The 25,707-nt window shown below is 41.0% G+C and overlaps 1 protein-coding gene and 1 long non-coding RNA gene across 4 annotated transcripts; one reads left to right on the forward strand and one right to left on the reverse strand.

Annotated features, from left to right (window-relative positions):
- Positions 1–16: 16 nt before the first annotated feature.
- On the forward strand, positions 17–12,127 carry LOC147239462 (uncharacterized). 3 transcript variants are annotated; one of them, XR_015111672.1, is made up of 5 exons: positions 17–236; positions 1,101–1,349; positions 3,064–3,224; positions 4,053–4,152; positions 11,828–12,127. It is a non-coding gene; the product is annotated as an uncharacterized LOC147239462 (long non-coding RNA). The 3 variants fall into 3 exon arrangements; XR_015111674.1 differs by having other exon boundaries at positions 17–183; XR_015111673.1 differs by lacking the exons at positions 3,064–3,224; positions 4,053–4,152; positions 11,828–12,127 and adding an exon at positions 1,466–1,628.
- Positions 10,779–21,881, reverse strand: kcnj12a (potassium inwardly rectifying channel subfamily J member 12a). The gene is made up of 2 exons (XM_086196394.1): positions 21,392–21,881; positions 10,779–16,224 (listed from the first exon to the last, which is right to left on the reverse strand). The coding sequence occupies exon 2, from the start codon at positions 16,063–16,065 to the stop codon at positions 14,764–14,766; it is 1,302 nt and encodes a 433-aa protein (XP_086052520.1). The 5' UTR covers positions 16,066–16,224; positions 21,392–21,881; the 3' UTR covers positions 10,779–14,763.
- Between the last annotated feature and the right edge of the window lie 3,826 nt (positions 21,882–25,707).

The following is a 25,707-nucleotide window of genomic DNA, read 5'->3' on the forward strand; positions in this document are numbered from 1 at the left end:
ATAGGCTCATAGTACTTCAATGCGTCCTGACTGAGCCGGACAGCTAGACAGATTTGAGTGGTCTGGCGCCATACAAGCTATGTAGGATGCATAATTATTCTTCAAAATGGGGTTTTGAGAAGAGAGAGAGAGATCTGGAGAGTGAAGTTGTTGTATTCTAGCGATTTTCATGAAGTACAAGCAGTAAGTGACGTTCGAAGGTTTGGGGTCATTTTGATCTTACACCACCAAATAAGGTATAATGCAGTTTGTGGCCTACATTTTATGTTTCCGTTATTGAATTGTATTGTTGAACTGTGTAGTGTAATTCTGAGACCCATTTACAAATGAAACAAATTTTCATTTTCATGATGACAAACATGCGTGGCAAATCAGTGAGACTGTCAACACTGGAAATCCTGACAGTAAGCTAAATATATATGTATATATACTCCATATGTGTATGTGTCTGTCTATATACTGTAGATGTTGTGTATCGAGTTTATATAGCAACCTTTCTCCCACACAGTGTCTAGAAAACAGAAGCTGGATGAGGCCTTGGTGGACATGAAAGTTAAAGAAAGCCAGCCTTTTTCTATTTCATTAAAATCCTGCTCCCATCACAGTCCATTCCAAGCCATGAAGCTGTAAAGGCATATTTATTGCTTTCCCCACATGCTTAATCTCATTGTTAAAAAAAAAAATCACTCTGTCAGCCTTCTGATCTGGAAAACATGCGCAGTAGGGCCTGCAAAATAGTGGGACACTTCAAGACCAATTCAAAAGTAGTAGAAAAGTTGTGTTCTATTCAAGTAAATATGGACATGTCACAAAAACAGCTTGTTTAAGAGGTGGAAACCTGATGAAACAGCACTTCTGCCATGCTTCATAGGCTTTATGAGCAGAGAGAACATTTTGGGGCAGCCCTGGCATCACCTAGCACTGACATACTGCCTTTAAGTGCTGATGGCTATGCAGCAATCAACCAGTGCCTGACAGTTTGAAGACCATTCTATTAGGCAACTGTTGTTGAGGAAAGGAGAGTGTTAGGGTCAAAGGTGAGTCCTATTACCAAAATGCTAAAACATGTCATTTCTGCTGAATGTGCCCGGTTCAAACAGGGTGGTTTTAGTAAACCGAGCAATGCCCAGGCTTCTTTCGAAAGGCTGACGCAGGAGCGCACCAGTCTGATTGATGGATCGACAGAAGATGTGCCACTGGAGACTGCAACAACATCTGCCAGTGCCAGTGAAGAAAGCTACAACTTGTTGGCTTTGCTGGACGACTATGCAGAGTCTCAGCACCACACCAGCAGTGCATCTGCCAGCGCAACTGTGGAGGTCCACAGATATCTGAAAGAGCAAATTCTGGTAAGAGCAGAGGATCCCCTGAAGTATTGGGCAGCATTTAAGGCTTTACATGCTACGCTGTGGAAACTTGCATGCAAGTATCTGTAAATTCCGACATCATCTGTTCCCTGCAAAAGGGTATATTCCAAAGCTGGGGAGCCAGAAGAGGAGCAGACTGAAGCCTGCCTCAGTGGAAAAAATTATATTTCTACATAAAAACTTGTGAAGACAATAACTTGTCTGCTTCTGTGAATAAACATTCCTCCTTAACATACAAGTCCCCCAAATGACAAGCCATTATCTTTAAAATGCTTTCCTTAAAAACACTTGAGTGAAACACTTAGCAACTGACTTTTAGTACAGTTTTTAAATAAAGCTTAAAATAAAACCTTAACCAACATTTAACCCCTCATCTCATTTGGATTTATTCTTTGGTTTAATCTGGAATGTGGTTTGGAGTATGGGTGAGAATGTCCGCATATTAAGTCCCCCCCCCCCCCCCCTTTTTAATAAAGATTTTAGTTTTACTTATGTGTCATGACGATGTATTATTGTATTTGTGTATTTAGTATAAATCAACAAAACACATGGATAACCACGCAGTCTTTTCTGAATTTTTGTAGCTGACACGGGATTGAAACAGTGGCAGTGCTTCATTCATGCTCTCGAGAGGTTGCTATGGCTTCAGTTGTCCACCAGGTGTCACCGTCACTAAAGCTCTGAAGCTTTGAATCTTTTTCCGCACTTTTTTTTTAAGGAAAGCTTCTGTGTTTCATGGGGCTTCACTGGCCCACCACCGCTCGTTTTCTGTGGTTAATACATAAGACAATGAATGTTAACAGCTCCTCGGATTCATATTGCGAGCGACGCCATTTTTTGCTACAAAATCGCACGCCTTCATTGGTTGAAATCAGAGCGTGCCAGTATTCCTTCCGCTGATTGGTTAGAGCGAAGACCAGCTGTTCCGCGACGAGGCAAAGGCCTATCGCCAGATGTCGCTCTTTACTGTACTTAATTACAAGGTTTGCTACCCTATGTGAAGTTATAAGGGTAAATTAAGCAAAAACTTATCCTAGATTGAACATTTCGGCACCAGTTTAACCAGCTAAATTAAGTCAACCGACATTCTTGTGTAATTTTACGGTATCAACATTAGCACTTAGAGCTTAATTGCTAATTCCATCACTAAAATTACGTCACATCATATCTTTAAGTAGGTTAATTTATTCCCGTGCCTTCTTTTTTTGTCTTTCTCTTTTCTGCATTTATCCATTGTAAGAAACTAAATGAGCTAACATTACCGGCTTCTTTTTGTGTGTGTGTGTGTGTGTGTGTGTGTGTGTGTGTGTGTGTGTGTGTGTGTGTGTGTGTGTGTTATATAACCACTCCATTCAGGTGTGTGAATCACCACCTGGCTACAGTTTCATCTGTTTTGTGTCCAGATCAGTTCTTTTCAACAGGCCAGGGCATTTATTTATTCCATCACATATTAGGAGGTGAAGGAGAAGTAAAATTTAATTCTTGCTTGAAAGCTCAACAGTCTGCTTCAAACAAGGCAAGTTTTGAAGGTGGTTTCTTTATTTGGCAAATAAGAACAACAACAAAAATGATTTGCTACTACCACCACCAGAGCACATCCTGTATAAGTTATAATAATATTGAAGAGGTTGTTTTAATATTTAAAAAATACTCAAGCTTGCTTTGCATACGATCTCCTTTCCAATTTTGCATGCAGCTCCTCATCCAATTAAAAGGGATCCTGTTCTCCATATCAAAACCAACTGGCTACCTGTGGGAATGAATTGAGTCTGCAACAACAAAGACCTTCATTCTGCCTGACATTGGAGACGATGTCCTGCAAGCGAGAGATGATCCCCGTGTCCTGGAACTGTCCAGGTAGGGATGACGTGCGATGGGGTGTGTGGGAGTATATGGGAGTAAGGACCCCTCCTTCTTCCCTTCCACTGAGAGCTGCATTAAAGAAGGGTGCTGACAGGTTTGAATCTTTCCTTGGGGAGACCAGAGAGACTGCAATGCCAGATCTGTTTCTGTTCTCATGACTTCACTGCAAAGTCAGACCCAGTATCGCTGACTCTTATTTTTACTCTGTATTTACTTAAGTTTGAAGCTATCAATTCAAAAAGAGCTTGTTGCAATTTCATTTGAAGTACTTAGAAAAAGAAATGAAATGACTCCAGTGTGAATATTTTCATGTACGTCTCCTTTTTACCGAAGTGCATGTCTGCAGAACAGCATTCTGTGTTATTGTTATGAGTATTATTTTGAAAGAAATGTTTCTCGCTTTTTCAAATGTAAGTTTACTGGTGCTTTGAGCAACAAAAATACCTCCAAGCTCCCTTGTACTGAGTGGAGCAACAGCTGCTATCTCAGAACTTCAGCACATGACGCTGATACCGTTTTTATGTTAACTATTTCTCAAATCCACAAGGAGAAATTGATAAACACCCCATAAAAAATCCATCTGTGTGTTTTTCACAATCTTCATGGAGTTATCTTATCAAACAGAAGTAGTATTTTATGGCTTATGCCTCTGGGCTGTTTAGTTGGAATAGTATTTAGTTCTCTGTACAATACTTAACTTCACTCTTCTGCCATTTCTGTCCCTCTTCCTCTTCGGCACACGAAGGGCCTTTGGGCACATAGAAATAATTATATGGGGTTTGAGAGCCAGGAAATGAGAGTGCCCCCCTCTTGTCCCCTCAGGTAGCTCATTCATGTTGCTTCATGAATAAGGAGAAGCTTGAGACATCTACTGTAACCGGGAGAAGATAAAGCTCAGAATGTGTCACCTGTCCTTCCTCAGGTGAGAGCTCTCCAGTGGGTGAGCATTTGGTTGGAGATATACAACTGAAAAGGACAACTATGGTTGCAAATTACAACAAATTTTGAATAAAGATGTAGGGTTAAAAAAAACCAAACATAGGCTCCGCCCCCCCAGACCCTTAGCACATTTGTAGAAAATGAATGGATGGATGGATTTTAAAAAAAACTGTGGCTTTGTGGTCTGTAGTGGTTGTGTTAAAAAAAAAAAGCAGCAAAGCATGCCTGAGGCTAAGTAACATGTTTCAGTGATGCAAATGCAAGGACCAGGGCTAACGACATATGGTTTAATCCATTCTATTATTGATCAGTTCTTATGAAACTATAAAATTCTCACTCAACACATTGTTGTCGTTGTTTTTATTCAGTTATCATGTTTGATTAAAGCCCCTCAGGGCTGTAGAGATGTGTAAATTTGGAATTGCCATGCAGGAGGAATTGATGACATTAATGATGGCTGTATTTGGTTGTGATAAGCTACAGTTTGCGTAGGGCGCTGACACTAGAGATGCCCAATAATATCAGCACATCATCGGTACTGACAGATATGAATCATTTTCTAAATTTATTGATATCAGTCAGATGGCTGATATTTATATCAGCCCAGGTTTGCTCAAGTCTCCTCTCTCTTGTTCACGATGAGGTAATAATAACGTAAATATACAATTTCTGGACTTTTCCAAATGTGTTGGAAATAAAGAAAAGTATTGTTTTGTTTTTCAAATTCTTAAAATTCAAATTCAAAGTTTTGTTTGTTTGTTTTTGTACAGATAATTTCAGCAAATATCAGTTACCAGCCAAATCAGCTCGAACGTATTGGCATTTCAGCAAAAACAGCACATGGTGCATCCCTCAGGGGTATTACTGGAATGAAAAGGGCCTCTTGACGTGTCACTGTTCATTTTAATTTTGATTGAGTACCTTGACGCAACATATATTGAATAAATTGTGCAGATTCTATGTCAGCATTAGCGAAAGCACCCGTGTGTTTGAAACAGGCCCTTTGCACAGCAGCCATTTTGATGTGTCATTGCAGGGTAAACGGGTGCAATTAGGTCTGTTAATTACGCCTCCCTTGTCTTATTGTGGTGGACCAGGATTTTGGTGTTGTGCACGCTGGCTCAGTTGAATTGCTAAGAAACAAACTAGAATGGGATCTTCATTAATTTGATGAACTGCACCTGTGTTGAGCCACCCATCTGTGCTGTGAAACGGGTCTACCACACTTGTGTTGTTTCTCTATGACAGCATGGATGAGTGTAGCCTGTTGTGATTGTCGCTGAATGGAATTCAGCTTCCATGAATATTTTTTTTGACAACTTTCCGTTTCCTACAGTGACATGTCAAAATGTCCTCTCTGGAAAATGCCTTGATATTTTCCTGAGGGACATTTAGATGAGATTGTCAAACAATAGAGACTCTCTGGTATTCAAGAACAGTCGACAGCTAATGGACAACACCAGCAGGCTTCTTGGCTTATTACACAGGACGGCCGGCGTGGGTAGGTGGACTTGGCAGTCGCCTCTATTCCATTTTGGGAAAATCCATCCATCCATCCATCAATCCATTTTCTACTGCTTATCCTGTTAAGGGTTGCTGGGGGTGCGGGGGCTGGAGCTTGTCCCAGCTGCCTTCGGGCGAGAGGCGTGAATGGGAAAATACAACCCCCCCCCCCCCCCCCCCCAATCAGAATCTCAGATTTTAGATAAATTCACTTTAAATGTCAGGATCACTTTGTTAACTCAGCATCACTTTCATCTGTTAAAATCAGCCCTGGGCCTGCGAGGGCAATGCTGCCAGTTCGAAGGAGACACGACCCTCTAATCAGAGTTGGGCTCACCTTTGAGTGTTGGTCCGTGAAATGGCACTCGTTTTTAAATAAACTGACAACCAGATGCGCTAATCTCAAGTGTTAACGCTAGTTACACCTGAAGAGGGCCAATGTGAGGTGTTACTGGTTCTCGAGCCAACAGGAGGGATTAATAAACCCTACTGAGATGGAATAGACGATATGGGGTTCTGTGTCGCTCTGTACATTTCACAGAACAACTCCTGCTGCACGCATCCATACCAGCTCGTCTAACGTTAATTCATATTAGACCATTAATGCCAAAGGATGAGGCGGCATCATTTCTCAAGCCATATTTGAATAATTCTTTTTGTCTTTAAAATCTGTGAATGAAAACAATTTTGACATTTTATTAGTTGTTGTTTTTTTTTTTATAGATGTAACCTGTTTTAAATAGGTCTATATTAGTCCACCATATTGGCCATGTAAGGTTATGTTCCAAAAACATTATGTTCTGCCTTTATTTTGAAATCTAGAACAACTGGGACAATCTTACAAAGGATTTATTAAATTACTGGACAGATGGATAATTTTGTATGAAAAAAAAAAAAAAAGCAAAAGAGCCAGGAAAGTATCGTAGCAGATTGTCAGAGAATTGTTAATTAGCTTTTCATGCATCCTCAGGTCCGTGCAGTCAAGATACGATCTCCTGTATTTACTTACGTTAAGCATGTATGAATTTTAACTAGCAACCAACTCATATATGATCATAGATGTGTCGTCACTAATATTTTACCCCCCAAAAAAACCTTTTTCAACCTTTTCTTCCTTCTGATGTAAAGCAAAATGTGTGGTCCAGAGGCAAAGCAGAGGCATCAATAGCTGCATCCTTTCACATCCTCCAACTGGCGTCAGAAGTCTTTATCAGGTGTAACACTTACTTGTTTTGTATCATGTGCGAGTCCTCCAAGCCCCAGCTGGCTGTTCCCTGGGAGTCACAGAAGGGACATTCCCAAGAGATTCTGGGTGTTAACATTTCGATTGCGTAATTGAAACAAAATATCAAGATGACATAAGAAGAGAAATTGTCAGTCTAGCTGTATTAGGCCTGGACAACATAACAATAGCAAAAGGTATTGTAACAAAATAGCGATAAGAACCTCAATCTGTCTATTGATCTGGCATTGTGTCTTGTTTGTTCCCATAATGAGCAATGTTGTCTTTCAGCCAGCCAATTAATATGCTTGATTCGTATAAGAAACATGATAGATAACAACTGCTAACAAAACATTATGGAGGCACATCATATTGTACCCAAGGGGGAAGTTGAAGTAACAAGAATTATGAGAATTATTCAAATAAATTAAATCATATCCCCCTCTCCCCGCTTCTCACTAGGCTTCCCGTCTTATGTGTTGTGCATATGTTTGGGATGATGTCTGCAGATGGATGACCAATTAAAGGAAAATCCAACCCAGTTGTCAGAACAGCTTCGGTGCGCCTTGGCATAGACTCTTCAAGTCTCTGGAAGTCTGTAAAAGAACGTTTGTCCCATAGTCGTTTGAGTGGGTTTAGATTTCAGGACTGCAGCTACATTTTCAAGCTCACCAAACCATTCACCGACTCCTCTTTTTGCATGCACAATCCTTTTCATGGGGGTAAAGAGATGATAACGTCATAAAAAACTGTCAGACTTCTAATATACCAAGTTTTGTTTGAATTAACAGTACAGGTATAGTTATATCAGCGTGCACATCCCTTAGTCACACGCAGGTGTCAGGAAAGGAAACGTCTCAAACCTTGTAAGCTGGTGTTATCTTGTCACATTGCAATGTCCAAGGTAATGTGCGTAATGGCACAATAACAAGTGCAAAAAACACAGTTTGTCCACAGCAGGTAACGAGCAGCCTGTACTGCAGTTTTTGCGAGTTCAGACTCGGTGTACCCTCTGTGAAATAATTTGTGTTTATGACGGCTGAACCTGCATTTATTCCTTTTATTTATTTATTTTTCCTTGAATTTGTCACCTCCCATTTGCAGGGCAGATTATCCTGACATGCCCTTAATTATCCAGAACCTCTGCTGTCTAATCCTACAGTGATAGTACGCCAGTTTCACGCCACAGCTATTAAAAGACAGCTCGCATTCAGAGTTAAGCCAAATTCGGAGTTCCACAATCCATGTTACGCTGATGAAAAATCTATAATGCTTTCACGCAGTGGGCACTCATTAACACTGTCCTCCACTAATCCTGAAAGTTTCACTCCTACTCTGTGTGTCATACCAAGCCATTACAAGCCTGACATAAACTGTCCAGGCCACGTTATATAATCAAACTTGGCAAATGCTTCCAGCATAGCCCTTGTGATCCCATTGTCAGTTAGTGCTGAGACCCAACGCCTGAGCTCAGCACAACCAGTGGCCAGCGTGTTAATCCTACATCTATCACTGTGGGTGACTTAATCACCCCAACCTGAATTATTTAGAATGAACTGATGGTCACAGATCTCGTGCGAAGGGCTCAGGATTATTCATCATAAGTCAAAAATGAGCTCAGTGTAGCTGACGATGACGACATCGCGCCAGCTAACATGCGCGCCAATTTGCAGTTCAACTCCTTACCTCCAGTGCGGAAACACTATATATTTGTTTAAAGATGTTTTATTTTCTAGCTCTTGTGGAAAAGTCTCATGATAAAATGTCATTTTTAAAAATCACTGTTGAATCTTAGCGTTTTTGCTGTTCCTTGCACGATCATGGAATTTAGTTAAGACTGGGAACTAATACCCTTTTCCAGGACTTGTGCAAGTATTCTCAACCAAGGTTGGACGATCTACCTTCATGAAACATCTTACTTTTGCACACAGTTTGCTTCTTAGTCTGTAGGACTTTTTTCTAAATCAAATCATCAAATAAATAAGTAAAAGCCCTGTGCAAACTTTCCTACTCCTCAGGACCCAAGCAAAGGCTTCACTGGTTGCGTAGCTTATTCTTGTAAGAAGACAGCATGGTAGATGAAGGAAGTTTTGGTTGTTTAATAGGTTTGCACAATTAATCAAAATTTAATCAAAAGCAATATTGCCAAGAGCATTTTTCGAATCACAGGGGGCTGCCATATTTGTAAAAGAATAATTGTGTGTCAAAATAATATTTCAAAATACATATTGTGGTGCTGCAGAGATGCCCTGCCTATGCATCAAATTTACAGAATTGAGAAAACATCTTTGTTTGACATAGATCTCACGTATATCACATTGGTACCATTTTTTTGGACAAGGTTTTAAATGAGAGTGAGAATAAAGGTGAAAAAAAAATGCTCCCCTAACATTCCAAATCATATCACAATGTGATTCAAAATAAGCAATATTTTTAGAAAACTGTGGTATTTTTGCAGGCTTGCAGACGATAAGCAATAGGTCATAGCACATGAACAAGGCAGTTATTGCAGCGTTTTATTTTATTTCTTCAATGAACTTCAGTCTTATTTAAATGTGCTCTTGTTAGTTATTGCTCATTACTTATGTTTCTGACTTCAAATTGATATATTTTGACATCTGTTACCTCCACCAAGGAAGTAATTGGATCAGTGGCGCTGGTTTGCTCTTTGTCTTTTCGTAGAGCTCAAAAAGTTGAAGATGGTTTTCATGAAATCTGGTTGGGTAGAAACCAATCAAACGGGTTTAGGAAGTGATCCAGAATCAGATCTGGTGATGTTATTTTGTACTGGCAGACATACATGTGCAGTCTCAGTGCCCTCCGGTTATATTTTGTATCATTTTGCAATAAATTAATTTTACTTTATTCACTGTTGAGATTCAGTTAAATAGCTTATTTCTAAGACTCGATCAGAAATATCAGATATTGACTGTACTGAAAAGTCCATCCATCCATCGTCATCTTCCACTTATTCCTACACATTAAGGGTCGCGGGGGGGCTGGAGCCTATCCCAGCGTCTACGGGCGAGAGGCGGGGTTCACCCTGGACAGGTCGCCAGTCCATCGCAGGGCCAACATACAGAGACAGACAACCATTCACACTCACAGTCACACCTACGGTCAATTTAGAGTATCAATCAGTCTCGTCCCCTCTTGATGTCTTTGGACTGCGGGAGGAAGCTGGAGTACCAGAGAGAACCCACACAGGAACAGGGAGAACATTCAGACTCCACACAGAAAGATCCCGTGCCCGAGCTGGGACTCGAACCCGGAACCTTCTTGCTGTGAGGCCACAGTGCTGACCACTGCACCACCGTGCAGCCTTGTACTGAAAAGTGTAAGACCTTAAGCTCAGATGTACAGTTACTGTGCAGTTGAGTACTATGATGCTTAAAAACTGAAGAGGTTCCTTTAGTTCTGGGGCTGTGGACTAGTAATGATTTCTGGTGTGTTGCTACCGCATTGATCTGACAGCTGCAGGCCTCTTGCCCAGCTCAGTGTGGCCAAAAGGCCCATGGCCCCGCTGGTTATTTGTGTGTCACAGTGATTAATTGATGAGCCTTCTTGAATAATTGGACCAAGACGAGGGAGTCTTGAGCTGTAGTGACATGAATCTTCATCTCTCGTCTTAAAGCGCCATTCGTGGTGATGTATTACCTTTGCATCCACCTCATCTATTGATTAGTCAGGCCTGATGATGTTCGTGTTGAATTTACATTTCAATACGGACCTGATAGGTGGAGCACTTTTAATAAAAGACAATAAAACAAAAAAAAAATGTTCAACAGTTAGTTTTTTAATTGAATAATTTAAATGACTTTGAATTAAAATCAAAAGCCCAATACACATTTTGCTGGGCATAGGAAGACTTCTACAGAGGTCAAAGGTTTTTCCAATCATCCCTTTAAGAGAAATACCTGTTAAATCACAAGCTTCTGTGCTGAAACAAAACAACAGAAATTAAATCATCAAAAACAGAGACATGAATCATATTTCTGCCTCTTAAGAGCAGGTTCATTGTAGTATTCTGCCATAAACAGATAAATATTGATTGCTGTATTCTATCAAAAAGAACTTTGTATAAAAATAAGCTGGCTTGTTCAGCCTGGTTGTTCCCTATTAGTTATAATGCTTTTTTTCCCACGATAAACGCTTTATATTTATATCATTAGCTAAAACACTGTTTGTCTGTGTTTACTTTTAAGGGCTCAGGTGGGCAACATCGAAGCTAAATCACAAAAAAGAAATGTAATTTGATATGACTGAACTATGCATTTCAGTAATGCAGCATAGAACCCGTTGATGTTTCACCTTTGCTTGTTTGTTTTTTTTAAACCACAGAAATTTTGTGAGTATAGGTGTAGAGACACATCAGCAGAAAGAGCCTTCCCAGAAGGCAGTCAGCTTAAATGTTTATGGTTGAGTGAAGAAAGTTTCACCTGTTCGCTGAAAAAGCCTCTTACGTTATACCACATCCTAAAAATTTGCAAAATATTAACAACATACAGGAAGAAATATCATGGAGTCAAGCGTACCTCGAGACTTAATGGTAGAGTCTGCAGGATTTTCCTGAAATAACTCACATCGACTCATACAATCACCACACTAGAAGTGTGGTTGTGTCAACCTTTGGGCCGTGTAGCCCCCAGCCAACACCACTGAGGGCATGGGGACACACCAGTATAGAAAGATCACTGCTAACGGGTTCCAGGAGTTAGGAAAAGGGCAGTGCGATGAGAAAAAAAAAAAACGCAAATATAACAAGGTGAATCAGGAACTGAACTAAGAATGTTGTAAAACACATGAATCTGGGGTTTGCTTTTAATCCCTGGGGAGCAATGAAGGAGTAGATGAAGGGGAACTATGACGAGGAGTTGGAATTTTTGATTACAGTAACCTGACGTCTCAGATGACTTTTTTTTTTTTTCCCCAGAACCATCTGAGAAGACACCCATAGAAACTGTTTATAGAAGGGCACACGCTTTCCAGAAGTACTTGTTAAGGTGATTGGATGAACTATCTTAAATAATGAGAGCAATGAACTGTACAACTCCTGCTGAAGCCAGGTGGAAGAAGAACAAGAAAAGAAAAGCCTCGAGTGGAGTTCCTTGCTCTCTGCTGATATAGCAGCGTCTATGCTAACCTCTTCATGAGTAGCCATCGTTGTTTCGAACAGTCTCACTCTCACAGCGCCAAAACCACATGCATATCTCCTCAGTGGTCGTTAATTGTTTTGGACAACTAGTAGGTAATGCATAACTTGAAGTCTGACAAGATGGTTTCTCACGCAGTCTCATGATGTCGTGATTTTGTGAAACCAGCTGCCTCCCAAAGCAAAAGTGTCAGGGAGCAGGAATAACATTTGAACGGTGGGTCTACAAACACCGACAGAAAATATACTGCAGACTCTTCCATTCAATGACTAGGGGGGGGGGGGGGGGGGGTGGACATTTTCATCAAAATTACAATTCTCTGATGGTCCTTCGTCCTCATGTCAGGTTTCACCATATTTTAAACATGTTTCACAAGGACATGGCATCCATGTTATTAGCTGTGACACCACATGAACAAGTTTGGGAGGATCAGGTTTGAATGTTGTTGTCCATGTTAAGGAAGAAAGTTTTATGCTGCATCATAATTTTGGCCCTTATACTCTGTAATATCACCAAATTATTTAATAGTAAAGTTGGTATAAAACTTTAATTGAGTGAAGATGAGCTTTAAGTCAACAAAGAGTCCATTTGCTAACCGGAGAATTCAACCCACTTCAGGAATATGCCTACCCAAATTTCCAGATCAGTTGGCTTGATCCTGGAAGAGTACCCTGGTCATGATTGTGGAAAAACATAGCTGGAACTTCCCTCCATTACTTTGGTATCAGATCTGAGTTCAACATCTGCACAAAGAAATCAAATGCATACAACAACAATAGAAATGAAAAGACGAAAGGTCAGTCTCCTCACGCTATGCCCTCCAGTTGTTAGGAATCAAAAATGATAATGTTCAGTGTATTACAGAATAACCATCAAAAGATGCTTGTAATTCCCTCAGTGCTTCAGTGTTTATTGCTTTCATTCAGACTGGTCCGATGTCATCGTCTCATCCTCTTTAGCATATTGCTAAAATGCATTTAGCCGTCTACAGTGTTTGATACTTGTAAATGCCACAGGAAGCAACATGAGGATGACCTGGAGGAAGCTTTTTTTTTCTCTGTTTGTACTGCTGCTCTTGCGTAAATCTTTGGACACCAGTGACAGAAATATATTCGTAACCAAACCTTGTTCTCCACACCGTCACTTTGCTTAGCAAGTGATGCTTTTGAGGTGTTACATTATGTTTTTGTATGTAAACCAGGTAACTTTTGAAACCGAGACAGACTCTGTTCGTAACAACAGCTGCTAAATTTACCCTCAGCTGATGTGAAATGAGTAGAAATGGAGGGCCGGCTACAGCTTTTTGGCAAATATAGTTGGACTTTTCTCACCCCATTAGCACAACGCATCGTGTTGTAGACATTTGCCCTTACAATTATTGTTCATGTACAATTCAGAATGGTTTAATCCCGATAATGCATCTCACATTTGAAGTTTAGCTTGACAATACTCTGTTCTCTGGCCGGAAAAAAAAAAAATCAGGATATTTCCTGCGTAGATTTTAAAAGCATTCAAGATGTTAAATTTGGAAATAAATTTCGTTAAAGTCTTTTCAAATATACTGTTTAGTCTTTCTGAAAATTCGGTCTGTTTTTCTTTGCGTTATGTTTTGTGGAAAAAAAGAATTGAATCTGACAAAGAACTTAATGTCCCCTGATACCATAACAATATGCATAGATTCATTTTTAAAGAGGCAAAAGTATAAATAATAATATGGTCAGTTGTGAGCAGTAAGGGATTTCCATGTGGAATGGGAGAAACATGATGTCTGCGGACATGCAGGATTCTAGCGGTCTGTTACTCATTGAACTCACTGTGCTGCTGTACTTAAAAATTTGATTAATAAAATAGATATTGCAGTCTGCATCTTGCTAGAAATACATTTTGGGGAACATTTAAATTCATTCTCCTCTCATTGTGATTTAATTTTTTTTCACACTGTCTCCATGAGATGATGTGGATGGCAATGAAACCAAATTAAAATGTTGGTGGCTTGTAGGCTGTTGTAAGGTTTCGCTTAACATATTAGGTGTTAACAAATCTACATAGATGTATTTCACTTCAACATCTTCATTTATTTTCTTAATAGTGTGATTAATTTTGCCAACCACTGGTAGATTTTTGGGATCAAAGAAAAGAGATGTTGAATTGTGTTGTTCTCGGTGGCTCACAGTCAGATGTTTTATCATGGCTCATTGCATCTGAATGCTGCAGTGCACAAATTTACAATGTGTCACTGAAGTCAAGTCCAACAAATTACATGAATGCAAGGAGAGCTTAAAAGCAGCCTTAAAACACTACAGTTGTGCTCAGGAACAAATTGGAGTTGCACATTCTAACATTTTAGAGGTGCTTTTGGAAACTTATACTGCACACAAAACATAACTTACCTAAGAAATGTATTTACATCTAAGATTTGATTATATGGTTTTTGCCATAATAGCTTACACACTCAAAATGACCATGTGAAAAAAGATTCAAGTTTCCATGAAGGAAGAAGGTCTTTCTCTAGCCTTTTCCTTGATTGTAGACATTCCTTATCACAGTTTCCTAAGCTGTGTACTTGCTTTTCTTTCCTTGCAGTTATGTCCCTTTTACTACTGTCCTACTTCTTTCTATCACAGTAGTCAGCTTTTCCTATGGCACTTTGCATTGTTCTGCATTTCTACCCTTGACTAAAGTTATTGAAGAGTGACCCTGGGTCAATGAGTAGAGGTCATATTTCTGACTCTCTACGATAAGACCTTTGATCCATTGCCCTGGTGGTCTGTAAGCGTTCAAACTCATGTCGGCTGTTCCGGTCTGGACTGAGGTTTGCCAGTGCCCTACTTCCACCACCTACATCTTCCTCCTCATCGTCACGGTTAAGAAAAGCCAGCTCGTTTTCATAGCAGAAGGAGTTAGAACTGGGGACTAGGAACTTGTTCTCCACCATGTCCTTGGCACTGCACCGGGGGGTGGACGGCACCTCATAAGTTTTGTGAAAGTGAGAGTAATCCACCTTGTATAGGTTCTTCTCTTCAAACAAAACTGGCTCGAACCGGTGACCCCAAAAGATCTCAGACGCCAGGTAGGAGCTGCGAGCTTGTGTGGTCATGGCGGTTGCTTCCACCATCCCCTCCAAGATGACGACAATCTCAAAGTCGGCTGTTTCCAGGTCCTGTTTGCTGATCCCAAAGAGTGGGCTTTCCTCATCTATCTCATGGAGAATAGTAATTGGTGACACCAAGAAAATCCTGTCCAGGCCTTTGTCAAAACCCACGTTGATGTCTATCTGGTCTAGAGGAATATACTCCCCCTCATCGGTGATCCGAGGTTTGATGAGCTGTGCCCGGACGTGGGCTTCTACAATGTGGCTCTTGCGAAGGTTCCCTACCCTCCACATGAGGCACAGCTTTCCGTCCCGCATGGCAATGACAGCATTGTGGCTAAACAACAGTGTTTGTGCTCGCTTCTTAGGCCTTGCCATCTTGGCCATGATGGCACCGATCATAAAACAGTCAATGATGCAGCCCACGATAGACTGAAACACCACCATGAAGACAGCCACTGGGCACTCCTCAGTTACACAACGGTAGCCATAACCGATGGTAGACTGTGTTTCAATGGAGAATAGAAAGGCAGCCACGAATCCATTAACTTGTAACACACATGGAGTGAAGTTGTCATCCCCGGCTGGGTTATCCAGATCTCCATGTAACAAAGCAATGACCCAGAAAGCTAAGCCAAATGCCAGCCAGGAAACAACAAATACGAGGGTGAAGACTACCAGCATCCATCGCCAACGAATATCAACACAAGTGGTGAAGATGTCAGCCATGTAGCGTTGCGACTTGTCGTCCATATTGGCAAACTGCACATTGCACTGGCCGTTCTTTTTGACAAAGCGATTGCGGCACTTGCGGCGTGTGTGGATCTTGCCATTGCCAAAGCCGTTCATGCCATGCATGGTAGTGAGGCGAAGGCCTTCTTCTTCAGACGACACAATGCTGTAGCGGTTGATCCGTCCTACACTCATGCTCCTGGGGCCTCCAGCTGCAGGGTCAGAGCGGAAGGGCTGGCCTTGAGTGCCAGTGTGTGATCCAGGCTGCGACCACAGCTTGATCACTGGTGAAGCTGCATTTTAGTGAGTCATAGATTGTTAGCTGGCCGGGAGCCTTGTGCTTTAGTCCAATCCCTGTGTGAGGAACGGAGAACAATGTGAGTGTCTTTTTGTGACATAATAGTTAAATCACACCATAACTGGCAAAGAGTATAATCAAATAACCAGTTTTTAATTACTGCTGAGGAAACTTTGGATCATAATTTACTTACACACACACACACACGCTCGTACAAAAACATATGTTATTGATCGAAAAAGAAGCCCACTGGTATTAATAACTCATTTCATTAATGCTCATCATTTCCAGTTTTTCAAGTGCTAGATCTGCATAAAAGCAGGTATATCAGGTTAACCTGTTCATCTGAATGTTTTGTGTTACAATGTTTCTTCTAAATCAGTCCACGAGCCATGACAAATAAGGATTCATGTCGACATTTATTTTCTGTCTTGCTTCCTCCATAATACCAGTTGCTTCACACTCCTTCTCCTCACCATCTTGCTCTCCTTCAGCAGCACGACTCTCAATCCAATTGGGCCTCGCTGAAGGGTCCTTATGTCTTTTGATGTGTGCTGGGTGGTGAGACCGCCACTTGTGTCACATGGCATTTCCTGTGCTTTTCTTTTTGAAACTCATCAAAGGGTTGAAACTGGAGAAAAACTATACCATCACCTACCAGATGTTTATTCTCACATTATATTAGAAAAACAAAACATGACCATGATGCTCATATCTGGAATAGAAAAGGAGACAGACTATCATTTTCTAGGCCCACCAGTGTCAGTGATCACTTGTTCATTTTCAGTGCATCATGGTTATATTTATAGTTCATCAGCAGCACGCTATGCAGTCATGACACATCCAGTAGACAAGCTGTGCTCCTCTATCGCTTCTTATGTGGCCTAAATTTGCCATTGTCCTTTCAGCAAAAAGAGAATGTGAGGAGAGAAGGGGATGTGGTGTGTCTGTTTGTATTTAAACAATGTCCCAAAGGAACCTCTATATGTGCCACTTACTCCATGAACACACAATACCAGATGCTGCATAAGGGGATGGAGGGACTCTTATTTATTTGGCCCCATTCTGTAAAATTCACACTATTATTAATCATGTTGTGAGGATGCAGTACATTTATAACACTTCCCTATCGTGCACAGGAGATGTAGTTTTTCTCCCTTGTGCAGTGCCCTGCATTACTTATATATTGTAATTACATGCTGGAACTTCAGTTCACAAGGATTTTACAAGACTAGATATCAGAATGGATAAAAAAAAAATTGTCAAGTTAAGTCTTTGTCAGCCAGCAGATAACCTGGCCATTGCGCTGAATTTTGAGGGGCCAGGGGCTATTACCCATGGGAGCCGAACTGAGGCCCCACTGGGTGCAGACAGCTTTTATCGCCTGGCCACATCCGTTCTGTGTCGACCGGCCTGATTTGGGCCCTGAAGACTTAACAGATCACTCATGTGTGCCCCTAAATCCCAGGTGCCCTGCCGTCTGCTCCACACTCTTTCAGGTGGAAGTTCTCCTATCTGGAGCCAGATAACCTCATGCACTCTCTTGAAATTGTCCCAGAGGGCTCTCACATACTTGTATCAGGAAAACATACTGTAGCCAAATAACCTGCTCTATTTTTATACATTGTTTTTGCATTTTGACAATATCATGCTACATTCCCAAAAGAGCCACAACTGAAAAAAATGCTAAAAGTAGCAATCCTGCCACTCCCGTCAAACGTGGAAATCTATACTGACGATTAAACTTTTGTGTTCTTGACTGCGTTATATAATTGAGATGATTCCTGAGCCTGAACTTCATCCCAGCATCGCTCATTATACATCTTGCTCTCTATACTTCATGCATGACCTGAGTGGCCCTCTGCAGTGAGCGGTCTCTATATCATAGTGTAGTCACGCAGTGTCAGGTGTCCAGTGAGTTGGTCAAATGAAAGTAAAAACCCTCCCCTGCATCCTAGGAGTCATTAGATAAGTGCCTTATCGTCGCAACCAATACGGAAAGCCTTTTCTGTAGTATCATGGGATGCCTTTGAATTAGATTGTCCCTCTAAGTGGTCATTTATGTCAGGTTTGAGCGCATGTACTATTTAAAGACTCAACTTATTCGCTGCTTCTTTGATGGAGATTTGACCATAACTTTGTCCAGAGTCAAAATTTGATTAAAGATTGATTTAGTGACACTGACAAAACACTTCTTTGTGATCAAAAGAAAAGTTCTCAAGCCTAAAGCCCGGTGTAAAACTGCTGTATTATTGTATTAAAAACTGGTTGCTGGCATTGAGTTTCTACTGGTGCAAAGTGAACTTATCTTAGTGCTGCTGGCTCACATCCAAGACATTTAAATCGCAAATCACGAGTTGTCATTTATGAGTTCGTCGCGGGAAACAGAATATACCTCCAGTTGTAAGCGTAGCCCTTTGTGCTATCTTTCATTTAAAATGTGCCTACAAAAGAGTCCGTTTAAGTTTTATTTTTTGTATTAGTTAAAGAAACTATGTTAACTTCTCAGTGCGGTTACCAACTCCTGTCACTGTGCCACGCCTTATGTAGAATAAATTTGATCCTTAAGAGAGTGATGGAAAACGGCCAATAACTGCCTGACTTGTTTATCAAAACACATCCATTCTTTTACTGCCCCCAAAATTGTGGATGCATTAAACCACACTGGCTGTTACCTCCAGTAACTACAGGTGTTACTAAATAAACCAGTATCAATTTTATTCCACAAACCATATTCACAAGCGATCATAAATGTGACTAGTTGCATTTGCGGTGTTTTTACAAACCAACCCAGTGGAACCATAAAAGATGAATTCTATTATTCAAAATTTGAACACAGAGAGATCTCCCTTCCAACAAAATTGAGAACTTCACCAGAGATTTTGTTAATATCCGTTATTCAGGGGTCTGGTGGTGATTTGGCCACAGGCGGTGCATGAGTCTGTAAATCTCACGAATCGATTCTGATTCTTGAGATTACAGTTTGATTCGAAAATGATTCTCGATTCCATCTGCACGTAGATGTCTTTCAGGTGACTTTTGGACTACCACAGACATTTTAGTAGGTTTCGAAGAGGAAGAAAATTAGCCTGAATGAAGCAAACTTACTTTTGTTGTCAATGTCAGCCGTGCATTTTGGATTTATCAGACATGTTACCATCAATAGGCCCAGTTGTCTAAAAAATGGGAAATATTACTCTTAGTGGACTGAAAACTGTTAATCATGTTTGGAATAGGGGGGGTCAAATATGAACACCTGTTTACACTCCTCCATTGTCCGCCTTTGTGCTCCGATGCTGGATGTTTTTAAAGCTCTACTTGCAGCTCTAGACTCTGTGCAGAAGTCATAGACGTGAACTTATATCGTGTCTTTGCTTTATAGAATAAAGATATTATTTTTGAGTGAAGGATTCAGCTGTAACCAACAAACCCACATGTTGGATTGGAAGGAGGACACAGACAGTGAGTTGCACTGTCGCCACCTGGTCTGCTCTGCATGATCTCGGGGAGTTGTGAGGAGTGGCGAGGGGAGATGATGATGAGCCTGCAGCTGATTAGGATGAATAGAATGTATAATTGGATGTACAAAATAATGGGAGGGACAGGGAGGAACAATGGGTTGCACTGGGAGAGGGTACTTCATCTCAAGACGAGCAGGCAGGAAACTGAGCTCAGCTACTAAGATGCCTGCCCACCTCCCAGGGCCTTTGTGAAGGAAGAGCTGAGGCTCAGGTGTCATCGTATTTTCCTATAGCTCACCATGTGGAACTCGTGGTCTCAAATGATCTACAGGTATTTTCCTATAGAAAGTAACATCACGCTGTGCAGAGATGATGTGGGACTGGCAAGACCGAACTGTCTGTAAACTGTTTCTGAATGTAATTCAGTAATTCTTGGCGGAGGCTGTTGGACTGGCTGTGCAAGCCACCTCCTGTGCTGGGATGCTATCCCAGGTGGCTGTTGAGAGAAGTGAGTCACCTTCTCATTTTGTTTCAGCAGTTGTTGATTCATTTTCTGCAACCAAACTCTCGTTGGTGCTTGTTGCACCTGTAGCATTTCCTCCGTTTCAACACCTGGTTCTCAGCGATTGATCTTTTTCACTCACTGGGCTTTTTTTGATCTTCACATGTACAGTGTTTTAATTACTTGCATCCATTCACAAAGGCTGAATTTGTCATGTACAACCCCCCCCCCCACACACACACACACACACAAACACACAAACACAAACACAAAAAAACATATATATATATATATATGAATCCAAGTGAACTGAGTGATACTGAAAGTAAGAAATTGTATTGTTGAACTACAAGTGTGGAAACTTTATGAATAAAACTGAGTTAGTCGTGGCATCCCAAAATGGCTTATTTTATCTGAGATGGTCAGAAATGTGATAAGAGGCAGAGAGATGTGGCAACAAATCAAAACATATTTTTGGTTTGTTTTTTTTTTTTAGTACAGTATCAATGTCATAGTAACTACGGTTAAATGTTACTAACTTTATTAACAAATGAATTGATTATCTCAACATTACTATTCATGCGTAGTTTAATACACTTGTGTTGCTCTCCTGACCAGCAGGGATCAGGTTTGGGTGGCGATGTAGAGATGGACGCAACATTGTTGTCAGACCTAAACATTATTGGCTGTTTTCATGATTTATTTTGCGCTTAACTTGGGTTTATTTGTATGTGTTTTTACCATTTGGAAGCTGGTACGCGTACACCTGACATCAGGCATCAGGGAGCCTCGGGCTGGCACCATCAACATCGCCTTTGTTGTTTCATTGCATTTTATAGAAGAGGTTTTTGGCTGTAGCAACTCATGCAGGGCTCTTAGTAGGTTATCTGGTGTTTGTGCCGATGACGTTCATCTGGCGTGTTTACACGAGAAGTGGAAAAATTGCGCCACGTTTTCATACATTGTCACGCACCTTTAGTAAAAAGATGTTACTGGATACCGAGTTAAGTTATCTTTATTTAATTTTTTTTCCTGCAAATTTGTCAATGGCCTGGTTCAAGTCTAAGTCAGAAAAAAGCTTTTTTTTGTTGCTTACTTAGCCTCTTAGTTAATATTGATCGCTTATAAATGGTTTATACGGGTTCAGTACAGACAGTAGTGTCTTTCACACTCTCTAGCATCAGGTTGAAGGCTTCAGAGCTGCCTGACACTGGCTGCTTATATTTAACAACCAGGCTGCAAGTGCAGTTGTTGTCTTACCTGTATGTCTACCTGTCCTCCCCGGGTGCAGAACTAAAAGGTGTCTTCTCTCCCAGTGTCCATGTTAACCAAACTGTGGCATTCTCTACATCTGCCGCGGCAGCTGCTCCGTCTTTGTGTTACTCTAATTCCAAAGAAAACCACTCCATCATCTTCAGCATAAGGCACAGAACACCTTTGAATTTCTTCATCCTTGCTTGAGCTCTTGCCTCTCGCGTTTCCAGTGAAATGCCGTTTGAACTCAGCTGAATCACACAAGAACCTCGGGCCGAGACACTTCTACTGTGCTAGACGTGGAAGATGAGTGCGAAAGGTGAAGCAAGGGCTATCCAAGTAAACATTCAGATTTTTTTGTATCCCCATCTTTCTTTCGAATGGATTTCTTCAGCTGCTCATCCCTCACCTTATCCAACATGAAGTCAATCCCTCACCTTTCCCATAAAACTGTACTAGAGTCCCTCTCTGCTTATTAACTGAACACCTCTCTCCATCAATCTTTGCAATCTGATCTAGCTGGACCACAGCTCTCTCTCTCACACTCTCTCTCCCTCTGACTATCTCTCTCTCTCTCTCTCTCTCTCATTTCTCTCTCTCCCTAGTGGCGTCACAGAAGCTGCCATTTGCAGCCTCCCTCTCTTGTCTCCCCCCTGCTCTTTCCCTCCCTCTCTCTGTCCCTGCCTCCCTCCCTCCCTCCCTCTCATATCATGGCACCACCAGTTGACAGCAACTTGATGCACAGAAGCATCATTCAGAAAACATGAACAGACAGTCAATCATTGTATTTGGTCACATGTTTATCAAAAGCAACATCATGAAGGCGCTAGGTTCCCACAATGACTTCCCACATCAGATTAACAGAGTTGCCCATCTGCTCAGCCTTAAAATCCTTTTATCTAGCAGTGGAAAAGGGAAAATAGAAATGGAAAAGGGCTTTCATTCAGGAGAGGCTCTTCTGAAAGGGACCTTTGATTTCGTCAGGCGAGGATAAGTTTAATGTTTGATATCTGAGAGATAAATCTTTGTTTTTGACCTGTCGTCACCTGTTGCTCATGTGGAGCACAGCAGCGTGTGTGAGGATATAACATGCGGCTGGCTGATGTGTCCCACTGCAGAGCAATGCCTTTCACACTTGTCATCAACAGCTAATCAGCAATATTTGATCTGACGTGTGTGTGTGTGTGTGTGTGTGTTCCTGTGTGTTCTTGTGTGCACGCCAGCACTCCTGTGTTGAATTGAATTATGCCAGTCGTTCTATTAGTCGGCTCCCTATATGAAGTCTCCCAGAGGAGACTCTCAAAGTCTCCCAGGACCAGCCTTTTCCAGTGTTTACACAGCACTATTGTGTCTATGTGTCACTGTGCCATCTCTGAAATATTGGTCGCTGTCTCTGTTTTATTTTTTTTTTTACCTTCAGGTGTTTTCACTAGCAAGCTGTAGCTATTTCTATTCTCTACCACATTACTGTTTCCCTTGACAGCTTCAAAGTGTGACATTATCCTTTGAGCTGAGTGCCTGCTCCCCTTTCCTCGCGTCTTTTCAGAGAACCAGTCATCAGTCAAATGCTAAAAGAGATGACAATTAGTAAGGGAGGGGGTTGAATGAGTGAGAAGTTTCTAAATACAGCCGTACTGGCTCAGCCTCGGCTTTATCACTAATGATTCATCAGTGAAGGAAACCTCGCTTTTTTCCGTCCTCTCTCTCTCTCTCACTCTCTCTCTCTCTGCTCTTATTCTTTCTGCCTTGCAGCCTCTGATTTCAGACTTCTGAGGGTGATTTGCAAAAGCCTGTGTGTGATCATCATCAAGCTATTGTATTTGGCCGAGGACGTCAACTAATGGAGCTCAAAACGTCCCTTTAAAGCGCCTCTCAGTCTGTGTCGGCAACAGGTATTGTACCGCTTTCTGCATAATGTAAGGCTTGGACACGGTGGCGCTTCAGGGCTGGAGAACAGTGGATCACAAGGTTCACACATCCAGACTGTAAACCTTGTTATGTAACGGCACCATAATCACAGGTGGCAGCTCACATATCCTTGGCACGTCTATGTCTGAATGAGAGGGTTTTGCCTCCCAGGGAGAAGGCTAAGTGAGCTTCACTGTCGCTCCCATGGCTACAGGTATAACACATTTTCACTATTTTCAGACCAAAGACGAGGGAGGGGGCTGTTGGTCAACTAGAGGCGCCGGCTAAATTAAGGCCACTGTAAACTAGATGCATCAGAGAAATGGTAACATAGGTAAAATTACAGGATTATTTATTGTGGAAATCATTATCTTCAATTTAATTTGATCAATTTGAACTTTTCAAATGGGTCATTTTAAATTATTTAAATGAAGAAAACTCTTTCATTCAGGCTTTGTTTGTCGCATTTCATCTGAGAGACGGATAAAATCTCCCAGTTTTAATCCCGTTCCCTTGTGTTAACTACTAATTTATGGTTTGATACAGGCCAAATAAATACTTCAATTCAGCCTTAGAATTTTTTAAATTCTCATTCTTTTCTCCTCCTGTGAAAATATTCAAGGACTAATCCTGCACGCACGGGTTTGAACTAATTTTGTCGTTCATGAAAATATTTCCTCTGATCTTTACGGCTCTCCCCAATCACATGATGCTCTTCACATACTTTTTCCCCTATAGACCTACGCTGTCTGATAAATTATTGATGAATTACTAAGAAATTGTTTCTCTGCCGCAACGTTAAGTGTTCCGATAACGTTTGGAAAGTCTGAGAAGAGTCACAAAATGAAATTGTTGACTCACATTCAAGCTAGGGGTGGGCTAGCTTAGCCTAACCTTACCTTACTTCACCATTTCTCTGTAACACCAATGCATGTTTTTTGCTGTCATGGATACATGTCATTAAGTGTCAACCAGCACCAGTAATGACTCAGTGCGCTGCCATGAATCTGATCATTTTTGGTAAATCTTAAGGGGCCCACAATTAAACTGAAAATCTTAACAATTCTACTTTTCAAAATACATCATTTAAACAAGCTTCTTTTATTTATTTATTTTTAACAAAAGCCACAATCCAACTAAAACAAAACAAAACGGACATAAAATCCATAATATGTGGAGTGAATTTGAAAACGTAGAGAGAGTCAAATTTAGTAAGAAAATCCCCTCGCGGTTGTATTGATTGTGGCATTTCATCTTTTATAATCAAGCAAATACTGTGCAGGAGCGACGCTGACTTATTGCAGGTGACGGCTCAAACTCTCCATCATAATCCACAAATATCAGCCTAAGGATTTGTTATTAGAAATGAAATGTAACTAAAATACATGCTGTATTTGTGATGTTCTTCCATATATATATTTTTTTTATTTAAATTGCACTGACCGTTTCATTTTGGGCATGTCTTTGAGGAACATATCAGATTCCTTCATTGCATATCCTTCCTTCATAAGAGCTTTCTGAAATAGTTAAATTAACCCATAAAAACAAAGGAAATCTGCCCTTTGTCACCCTTCTGCTTGAAACTCACAGAAACACCTCCCTGTGCTTCCTTACCTTATTATCTCATTTTGTCTCACACTTAATGCGTCTTTAAATAGCGTTGAAGCCCTCAAAAGCTAGGAACCTACACCCCACCCACACTCGCCACTTGGCTTGTCACTAAGCACCCCAATGGCGTTATTCTTCAAGACTCCTGTCTGATGCAGCTATTTTAGGCTTTAGAGCCATTCCTGGTCATTACATTTTTGCAACTTAAGTTCTTGTCAGCAGTGATTGGGTGTGTGATATTACTACTGGACTGGCGGAAATAGGTGGGATAAGGACCTCGTGTTCTCAAGCCGAGCTGGTTGTCGTTTTTGCGTGGCAGTGCTGGAGTTTGTATGTTTTGTTGCCGAGTTGATTCACTTGATTGTTTAATTCGAATTCGTTATTTGATAAAGTGCTGCAGTGCCTCATTGATTCTTTTGCATTGTCAGTAATGCCTACTGGCTGGTATTGATGTTTATTAGTCACGTACTCTATATTGAGCAACTCCACATACAAACTTGTTGCTTTACATGCATGTGCTGAAATACCAGTTCACCCCAAAAGTGTATTTTTGCCTTTCGAGTACTCATAAATAAGTGTCTTGAGCTTACAAAGGTGTCCCCCCCCCCCGCATCACTTCTTTATGAATCCATGATGCAAAAATAGCCAGAAACATATATTTAAATTGAAGCTAAAAAAAACAACAACTCTTGACCGATCACCAACGGCAGCAAAATTTTTCAAAAATCTCTCTCTCTCTCTCAAGCACAATGTCCAGTATCAACGTCATCCTCTTCACCCAGCCATATGGTCTTGGTCTTTATGAC

Source organism: Aulostomus chinensis, chromosome 23, assembly GCF_037954235.1.
Source record: "Aulostomus chinensis isolate RoL2024-O1b breed Wild chromosome 23, RoL_Achi_v1.0, whole genome shotgun sequence".
Taxonomy (NCBI): Eukaryota; Metazoa; Chordata; class Actinopteri; order Syngnathiformes; family Aulostomidae; genus Aulostomus; species Aulostomus chinensis.